The sequence below is a fragment of the Eupeodes corollae genome, chromosome 1 (genome assembly GCF_945859685.1).
Source record: "Eupeodes corollae chromosome 1, idEupCoro1.1, whole genome shotgun sequence".
Classification (NCBI taxonomy): domain Eukaryota; kingdom Metazoa; phylum Arthropoda; class Insecta; order Diptera; family Syrphidae; genus Eupeodes; species Eupeodes corollae.
In genome coordinates this window covers 100420943-100431525 of record NC_079147.1, presented here as the reverse complement: position 1 = coordinate 100431525, position 10583 = coordinate 100420943, and the positions used below count along the sequence as shown (strand labels likewise).

Here is a 10583-nt window from a genome sequence, read left to right as displayed (position 1 = left end):
GGTCGTATACCATCACCCGAAATATTATAACCAAGAAAATCAACTTCTGATTTACCGAAAATGCATTTAGATTAACGAACAGTGAAATTTGCTTTAGCTAATTTCTTTAATACTTGTTCTAAATTAGTGTTATGTGAAGCTTCATCTTCCCCCGATATTATTATATCATCAATAAAAGCTTTTACACCCTTTATTCCCTGGAGTAAATTATCCATACATTTTTGGAAACTACCTGGTGAAGCAGCCACCCCAAAAGGAAGTCTTCTTACCTTAAATAACCCTCGGTGGGTATTGAGGGTCAGTACATCGGCAAATTCATCATCTACAATAAGCTGTTGATAGGCTTGTTGAAGATCCAATTTCGTAAATACCTTTCCAGTAGATATTGCAGCCATAACTTCTCCATACAATGGTAGTGGATATGCATTCGACTTGATTACCATGTTGACTGTACTTCTATAATCTCCACATATACGCATGGATCCATCTTTTTTAAGAACTGGCACGATAGGTGTTGCCCAACGTGAAAATTTCACCGGCTCTAAAATTTTTTGATGCACCAACTTGTCAATCTCAGCCTCGACTTGATTTCTTAAAGCAAAAGGAACCTGACGATGTTTTAAGAATATTGGTTTAACCTCTGGTAACAATTCAATATTGACAGGTTGTCCAACATGCGCTCCTAAATCCTGTCGAAACACCTGTGAATATTTGTTTAAAATCCCATTCCATTATATGGCTCAGCTGCCTCTTCTTGTAATACGTGAACTTCGTGACTCGTGTTCTTTTGCTAAGTACCTGCCTTCTTCTTAAAGCAAGCCCTGCTCGAATGACCTTTTCTATGGCAAAAATCACAGTTTTTGTCTTTAAAAAAACATTTTTCTTGTTGATGATGTCCATCACAACGAAAACATTTACTAAATTGTGTGAAATTTTGGTTTGGAGCCCGCTTCGACACAGCCATAACTTCGTTATTGCTTGAACCACGCACATCCGATACATTTTTAAAAGCTGTTTCATGTGCTAGAGCTAGCTCATAAGCTCGTTGAAAATCGAGTTTTGTCTCACTGAACAATCGTTTTTGTAAAGCCTCATCTGTTACTCCACATACGATTTGATCACGCAACATATTATTCAACTCTACAAAATTGCAATGTTCGGACAATTTGCGTAAATCTTTGACGAAGTCGGGTATCGATTCTCCTGGTTTTTGGCATCTTTTGTGAAACGCAAATCTTTGGACAATTTCGTTAGGCTTTGGATGGAAGTGTCCATCCAATTTATCCAGAATTTCTTGAAATGTGACATCTTTAGGACCCAATGGTGTAAGCAATGAGCGAATAATCTCGTAAGTGGTTTCACCCACACAAGCTAGGAATATTGCTTTTTGCTGTGTTTCATTTTTTAGTCCATTTGCCTCGAAATAGAACTCCATCCTCTCTTTATAATTATTCCAAGACATAGAGGGCTGGAATTGTTCCAATTTGCCAAAAACCGGTGTTCCATTAACTTCTGTATTAATGTTTGCCATTGTGCTATCGTTCATTTTGTTTACCTCGTCGCCAGTAATGTAAATCGATTTTTAAATAAAATACTTTTTTCTAATATAGTAATTCAATTTTTATTAATTCACTATTGGAGGTTAAAATCGTTCACACGTTTTCTTATCAGGTCCACAAAATTACTCCTTGTCATTTTCCATCTGTCATCAAGATATCTTGACATATGGGCAAAGGTTGTGTTCAGCCTCATTTAACCAAGTTGCCACTTTAATGTGTAACAATATATAACAAGGAGACACTAAGATTGTTTTTTAAATCGTCTTTAATAATGTTGAGGCTCGAAAAGTACCTTTCTGCAGTTGCACTGCTATGAGGCAAACTACATAGTGTTAGCATGTAAGTGCATAAATTTGCAAATGCTGCCTTTCCCTCAACATTTTTGGCTTTCTTTAAATTAATCCAAAATTACACAATATCTTCATGATAGAATTCCTATAAAATTTCTTTTGAACCAATAACTAATCTAAATTCATCATTAAATACAATTTTACTTTTTTCACAATAAAATGGGACAATTTTCAGTAGTGGCATAACGGAATTTCACTTTTAGCAATCTCAAAGGGGTCTAACAAAATTAAATATCTAGTCTTGTTGTCATTTTGAAAGTCAAATCTCTCATGAAGTTGTTCACACAATTGAACATAGTATTGGCATAGTTGGTGTTTGAGTTTTTCTAAGATATTGTTTTCAATAGTTTTACTTCAGCAAAATTCTTCAAAACTAAATCCGAAATATATAGACGATTTTCAGTATTCATTAGAAATTCTAAAATTGCATCGGCATCGAGTGATTTTTGTTCAAAAGAAGCAAGAATGAGGTAGTGAACTAGAGCCTGGTATTGCTCTAGTATTCGGTCTATGGAATGTAACAGCGAAAGCCACCGAGTTGGACAATGTTTTAAAATATTAGGCCTTTGGATAATAAAAGACTTTTGGAATGTATTAAAATCACATTGTCTTTGTGAACTGTGACTGAAATAATTATAAATTTTATTGATAGAAGATTCAATGTTTGGAATGTTTTTCAAAGATCCACTCGCACACAAATGAATTAAATGACATGTACAGCCAACAGAAAACAAATCTTTATTAAGAGATCTGAGTTAAGTTTCAACTCCATTTATAACATGTAACAATGCGTTATCTGAAGCAAAACCAATTAAATTTAGAAAAGGAATAGAATTATTTCCAAATTCTTTTACAATAACCCCAAAAATCTCTTTAGCATTTGATTGAATCAACTGCTTCATACCAAAAAAACTGTCAATAACCTTATTGTTCTTAACACAAAAATATCTTACCACTAATACAAGGCATTTTTCTGTTGCAATATTAGTTGTTTCATCTATAATTAATGCAATTTTTTCCGATTTTAACACCGAGCATAGTTCAGTTTTCGAATATGGTCCAATAATAGTTTTAATAAAAGAAGTGGTTTTGGTTATTCCACATTTAAGGGCTTTAGCATTAGACGAATCTGTTTAAACTGATTTCAAAAGATCGGGTAAAGAATCCATTAAACTCAATGAGAGATTGTGTTGTATGCAATACATAATACACTTTATCTCGTCCCTGGTTTTCGAATAATTGTCATCAGTTATTGTTGCGAACATATTTTGGATGGGTTTTACTTCATTTTTTGTTCGTTCGATAAAAACAAAAATATTACATTTGATCTGGCTTTTCTTGTGCTTGATCTTTTCTCATGTCTTCTGTCGTAGTAACTCCTGAAGATTCACTATAACCGTCAACATTTTCAATCTGTCTTGATTCATTTTTTTCTTAAAATATCAAACCTTGTTAAAACTTTATTATTATTTAAAAGAGCTTCATACTTACTTCTGCTTTGGAAGCGTTTGAAAAAATCTTTTCATTGTTAAATTATAAGTTGGAGTATAAATTGTCAGAAAATAAATTTTTTTGCAACGAAGACACGAGCAGACAATATTACATTCAAAACAAATAAAACGGTACAATTCCAATTTCAGCAAGTTTTCAAAAGAAAAGAGAAAATAGTATAAAAATGAAAGAAAACAAAACTGTCAGTTTGAAGTTTGGGTCGTGGAACCTGGATTTCATTTTGAAGGATCTGCGTTTACACAAAAAAGTCCTTATTGAGAATTTAAGTGTCAAACACAATGTTTAATATCAATTATTTTAGGATTATTTTCTGATATTATGAAATTTTAGTGTTTTGCAATTTTTTTTACAAATGTACGTAGTGTGTTTTTTTGGGAAAATGAAGTAGCAAAAACGCTACATTTGTAGTAGGGGGCAACACTGATTCCATCCAAAAGAGTTAAGAACGCAGTTGGAGCTCAAGTCGTCAAGTCGAAACTCAAGCACGCTTCAGCATCGTCAGCGTAAGGATGGGCCTGCTTCGAGGTTGCTTTGAATGACATTTCTTCTACTTCATTTCTAAAATGGCCCTTCTGTCATTAGCAGCTGTTATATTTTCTCAAAAGTTTGTTTTGATTTTTCGTGCAGTAAAATATATGAATTTTGGAGCCGAAAAATTTAATTTATCGCTTAAGTAGCTTACACAGCCTATAATAACCAATTTGAATCGCTCCAAAAAACAAATGTATTTAGTTTGTTGACTTTTTTTTACAGCTGTTGAGCTGCCAGACAAAGCTAATTTTTATCAAATTTAAACAAGAGCTTCCGTTTGGATTCACAGTACGTAACATTACGTTCTTTTCCTTCAGATTGTCCAACGAATAGTGAGGTCAAAACTTCATTGAGATAGCATACATTAAATTCCTCTGGATGAACTCCTAATCGTCAGGCGAAGCCGAAACTGAAGCGTGTTTTTGTTTCAGCCGTAAAAGCTTTGTAAATTATAACCAGTTAGAGGGGCTGAAAAAATTCGTATTCACTTAGCGAGGTTTTTGGCACTCCTCAACAAGTGGTTTGTGATGTACATATCTAGAAGCTGTTCAAATAGATGGAAGCCAACTTCACCGAGGAAGATTTCTCCAATACGAAAAGGAGAAACCGCAAGACCATTAACTGAAGTTTAACAACAACAATGGAATGAAAAAGATTTGGATGCTCGGGCAGAGCTTCTTATTGCAATGGAACCAAATATTGTTGCTTTGACAGCAAATTTGAGAACATCGAAGAAAATCTGGGATTTTTTGCTGGAAAGCTACGATAAGAAAGGACCACGACAGAAGACTCAAGAATTTCGTAAATTAACACATCTGCAAATGTCTGCAGGAGAATCAGTTGCCGAATACGTTCGCGAATTTAAAACAATAACCAATCGATTAAAGGAGTTGGGGGCAAAATTAGACGATGATCTACTAGTTGTAGTTCTTCTCGATGGATTATCAGATGACTACAAGGGCATAAGATCTGCGTTCGATGTTCAAAGCAATTATATAGATGTTTCTACTGTTTCCACCAGATTACTTGAAGTTGGGGATAGAAAGAAGGAATTTTTGAACAATAACATACTCAGTTCCAAGCATTATCATTCGCAAAAGCATTACAAGAAACATCAATGTAAGATTAAAACCGAAATCAATAATTTTCCTTTTACTTGCAGAAAATGTGGCAAGCGAGACCATATGCCTAAGGATTGCTGGACTAAAACTGACCAAACAAGATTGACTCAAAATGGTGAAAAGCAAGAACAATGTTTCATCGTACAGGAATGTACAGCGTTTTCAAAACTACCTTATGAACAACCGTTTCAGCGATTATGGTGTTTGGACAGGGGGGCAACCTCACATATGTGTGCTAATGAATCTAGTTTTATCACCCTTAATTCAAACAGGAACAGTTAAGTCAAACATCAATGTTAAAAGCTCAAAAGAGCCACTATATCTGTACAATACACTCCTCGTTCCGAAATTGACTGACAATCACATCTCAATCAGCATGGCCACAGATCATGGATACAAGGTAATTTTTGAAGGATCTGAAGATAAAATCTTAGATAATAAAAGAAATTTGGTCACAGTAGTATTAAAACAGAATGAAAAAACACAATTAGTCACAAATAAAACAAACAAATCTGAAATACATTATGGATCCTTAATGTCTTGGCATAAGGCTGGGACACGTAAATTTAATTTTATTGAAACATAATTTGGCAAAGAAGATGGTTCATGGACTGCCCGATAAATTTAAAGATGACATCGATGATTGTACTGTTTGCATTCGAGCTAAACAAACTGTAACAGCATTTCGAGCTAAGCAAACTTTAACAGCATATCCTACAAGCATCAATGAAAAAAAGACATCCCGTCGCTTAGAACTTGTCCACTCAGACATATGCGGACCGATGCGTACAGAATCGTTGGGAAAAGCCCAATATTTTATAACATTCATCGATGATTTTTCACGAAAGATTTTTGTTTATTTCTTGAATAGGAAGAGCGAAAACCGAAACCTTCAAAAAATGTAAGGTTTTTGCTGAAACTCAATCTGGTGAGAAAGTTAAAACACTCCGAAAGGACAACGGATTAGAATACTGCAACAAGGACTTCCAAAAATTCGTAGAAGATTGCGGAATATTTCACCAGAAAACTGTGCCATACACACCGCAACAAAATGGTTTAGCCGAGAGGGCTAACGGGACTTTAACCGAGATGGCAAGATGTTTAATGGATGAAGGCAAACTTCCTGAATTTATGTGGGCTGAATTAGTGAACACTTTAGCGTTCTTACGAAACAGATGTCCAACGAAACCCAACAGAAATGTAACACCAGAAGAGATGTGGAGCGGAAAGAAGCCGAATATATTGTTTTTAAAGGAAATTGGTTCGAAAGTTTACACTATAAGAAAAGGTTCCAAACTTGGTAAATTCGAAGGAATTTTAGTAGGTTACGCGGAAGAGTCAAAGGCTTACAGAATTTGGATAAAAAACAAGCGAAGCGTAATCTGAAGCAGAAACATCAGGCTATCAACAATGGGCAAACCGACAAATTCCAAGACAACGATCTAAAAAGCTGTAATTTTTATAACTTCTCGTTCACAGATAACTCCAATAATTCGGAAAGCAATGAAGATAATACTACCTCAAATAATGAAGTGAATGAACTTGAAAATGACATCGAAAGAAAAGATTCAGACGAATGGCAAGATGTAAACGAATTCGAAGAAGACATCGTTCAACAAGCAACATCAAATAAGATGCCTGGGCTTTGGTGGACAGATCAAATGACCGGAAAGTCATAAAATCTAAATAGGTGTTTAAAACAAAATACAGGTTGGACGGAACTATAGAGAAGCGAGAAGCACGACTTGAAAGGAAGGATTTGAACAAGGCAATAAGGTTTGCAAATTAAACATCACAATTTACGGACTGAAACAAAGCGGGCGCCTTTGGAACTTAAAGTTGGATGCAGCTCTTAAAACACTTGGTTTCAGTGCATCACATGCGACAGGTGTATTTACTTTAAATACAATAACAATCAAATAACACTTATTACACTTTACGTGGATGATCTAATTGTTGCAACGAATGATTCTAAAGAGTTTGAGTTTGTTTTGACATTAAGGACTTTGGACATCCTAAACTCTGTGTCAGTTTAGAAGTTCAGCGTTTGAATGACACTCTTATCATTACTCAGGAAAGATTCATCAAACATATACTAAATAAAAACGGACTTACGGAATACAAGCCTGATCGATTACCCATGCCAAAAGGTTTGAAGTTGGAACAAATCCCGAAAATTAAAGGAGACCAAAAGAAAGTCGACACAACCAGGTACAGCCAATTGATAGGGAGTTTACTCCACCTTTCAACTTTTAGTAGACCGGACAACAACATTGGAGCGCACATCCTCCGCTATTTACAAGGCTTGAAAAATATTGGCAGCATTTATAGAAAAACATCAGAGAAACTACACGTTTCGGCTGATGCAAGTTGGTCAAGTGATCTCAATGACAGAAAGTCACAGAATGGTTTTTTATTCATTTATGGAGTAGCAACAATTTTATGGGCTTCAAAGAAACAAAGAATTGTTACTACTTCAAGCACGGAAGCCGAATATGTTAACCTTAGTTCTGTTGCAAAAGAAGCATCATTCTTACGAAATCTACTTGAAGAACTTGGACTTCATCAAGGACCAGTGACAATTTTTACAAATTTGGGTATCCAAGGGCGAACCAAGCACTTCGATATCCGATATCATTTTGTCAAAGAAGCAATTGCTGATAACAAAATCAAATCTTGAATTTATTGGTACCGAAGTCATGCCAGCAGACGCTCTAACAAAACCTTTGGCTTTAACAGCTCACAAAAAATGCCTTTCGATTAAATAACAAAAAAAAAACTTATAATTGTGAAATTTCACTTTCACAACTTATTTTCATCTATAAGCTTTTTTGATTTCTAATTAATATTGTCATAGATATTTTTCACTCTAAATTTGTTCTTCGTTTGGTTAATATCGTTATTGTTCAATAAAATATTCTATCCCCGAAACATTTCTTTTACTAACCACGGTTATCAACACCACCCTTTGATAGTGCCATTGGGAGAGGGTTACGCTTTTGCGACAGTACACATAATTGAATTGTCGAAACATTAAATTCTAGACGGATTTTGATTTCCCATTGGACAATGCTGTCATGATCAGAATCTAATTAGCTTAGTACAAGCTGCCGTTGGTAGTCCACATCCTAAGTACAAGGATGTGAATCTATAAGAAATATACGAAGCTGAGTGTACTGTCAGCAACAAAACAATTATTAAGAGGGTTAGAAGTTTGAGACAAAAGATCATTTATAAAAATAAGGAAAAGGTCGGAGACAAAACGGAGCCTTGAGGCACATCAGCGTTTATTTTGTGAATATGGGATTTGAACCCGTCCAAAACTACTTGAATAAAATGGTCCAAAAGATAATTTTTAATCCAACAAAGAAGAGATTCATCAATAACAAAAGCACGCATTTTCGATACTACAGCTTGATGCCAACCTCTATCAAATATCTTTGAAATATCAAGCGCAATAATTTTACTTTCTTCAAAACAATGTACAACATTTTTTAACTGTTCAGTGAGATAAACCATGAGATCACAAAAGGACCTATTGCTGTATGAAAGCCGTACTGCCGGTCATTAAGAAGCTTTCTTTCTTTAAGTTAAAAATTTATCAGCGTTTCCATGACCTTCATAAGACGTGACGACGTGAGAAGGATGCACATTTTTTAAGGACAGACTGGACAAATGCTATTTTTCATCTACTCGGATGGAAAAGTTTATGCAGTGGTTTTTTCAGCGTTGTTTGAAGAACATTTTTTCATACTTAAGCAACTGTTAGAATGCTAAAGAAGGTATGTCTAATAGTTTTCAAGAACAGACGGAGTCATAACATTCAGGCAGCTCTTAAGGGATGTTGTTGTTAGGTGTTGGCGGATTGAACTGAAACGTTAGGAATCCAAATTGATTCGTAAACTAACTGAGTCAGGTGGTTTAACTCAGGAAAAATCTCAACAGCGGCCACGAAGAATTATGTACATTCAAATCGCCCTTGACAACAATCTCATGGTGCGAAAAATGGGATACAATTCTCTGGAAAGAGTCGGACCGCGCATCAAATTCGTTAGGCGTCGAATTGCGCAGGTTGATTTTGGAGCCCAGTGGAGGCCGTTTTGGTTTGGCTACATTTGTCAAATGTTTTGTTTATTATTAAGTGGTTTATGCCAAATTATCATGGCAATTACACGATTGAACCGCACGTTCAAATGATAAAACTTTATTATTAAAATGAGTGTTCGAAAACGCAAAAGTTACGCTCAATGCGCTAATTTTACGGTAGACATGGTGAACCTTCACAGTCGACTCTTTAACGTTTGCTGGTCAAATATGAAACTACCGGTTCAGTAAACAATCAACCAACACCCGTACGTTGAAGGAACGCAACATCGCCGCGGTATACAGCAGAACCTGAGGCAGTCTATTCATCGCCGTGCACAAGAACTCGAGATTTCGCAGACTTCAACTTGGCCAATTTTCCGTTTATTCGCTAACTGATACTTCAAATCGTTTCGGCGGAAAAATCATCTTTAGTGACGAGGCGCGTTTTTAGATGAATGGCTGTGTTAACAAGCAAAATTTCAGTATGTGGGACGACACCAACCCACGCGAGGTTCAAATCGAGTGCCAAAACAGCTGGCCTGTTCAAAAAAGTATGAAAGTATGCAGCATGGGCATTTTACCACGAATGTTGCTATACTGAATACAAGAATTATACCAGCCATCACAATACACAAAAACACTTTTATATCGTTTGGCTTTAGTATGTTACAAAACCTTTTAACATAAATGCTACAGAGTTTCTTTAACGTTTATAAACGGCACGTGAAGACTGATATCTAATGAATGAAGTTTTTGTTGATTTGCAAGTTCCTGCCAAACAAAGTAGGTACACTTTTCCCATGGGTTTTGATGGTATTAATCCATATATGGCTTAAAAAGGACTCTATCACTTAAGGCTTTTCAGATATAACTTTTCAAATTACGAAAAAAACAAAAGTTAAAGGCTTTTTGAGGCTATGTTATTTCATGAAGTAGTTTTTTAGTTTTCTTAAATAAATCTGAAAAAAATGTTCATAAGGTGTTTTCTAAATTTCAAAAACTTATATCTCAAAAACCTGTTATAGATTAAACTTCTCTTCGAATCGTAAATGTTCATTTGCCAACATGAAACCCATATTATTTTAAGACGTTTAAGAAACAACGTATAAGGAATAAAAGAGATTTAATATTTCAAAATATATTCTTAACACTTTATTGTTAAATTTTTCCAAATTCCATATTTTAACAAGCTCATCCAACATTTATGAATGCATGCATGTTAATATTATTTCTCAAAGTGCTAACTCATATTATTATTTATTTATGTATGGAACTTCATACATTAAAACTTAATTTATTGACAAACAACCTACTGACTCCTTTCTATTTAATAGAAGAAAACAAAAACACCAACAACAACTTTTTCCGCATTAATCAAAACTCCTAGAATATGTTCTGTTGGGAAATAGATAATATTTATTACA

At 34.9% G+C, this 10583-nt stretch overlaps 2 protein-coding genes across 2 annotated transcripts; both read left to right on the top strand.

Moving 5' to 3' along the window:
• The first annotated feature begins 4638 nt into the window (after positions 1 to 4638).
• On the top strand, positions 4639 to 6752 carry LOC129942059 (uncharacterized). Its single transcript, XM_056050859.1, has 5 exons — positions 4639 to 5188; positions 5346 to 5473; positions 5670 to 5859; positions 5945 to 6373; positions 6553 to 6752. The coding sequence occupies exons 1-5, from the start codon at positions 4639 to 4641 to the stop codon at positions 6750 to 6752; spliced, it is 1497 nt and encodes a 498-aa protein (XP_055906834.1).
• A 461-nt stretch (positions 6753 to 7213) lies between these two features.
• On the top strand, positions 7214 to 7753 carry LOC129942049 (uncharacterized). Its single transcript, XM_056050848.1, has one exon. The coding sequence runs from the start codon at positions 7214 to 7216 to the stop codon at positions 7751 to 7753; it is 540 nt and encodes a 179-aa protein (XP_055906823.1).
• The last annotated feature ends 2830 nt before the right edge of the window (positions 7754 to 10583 follow it).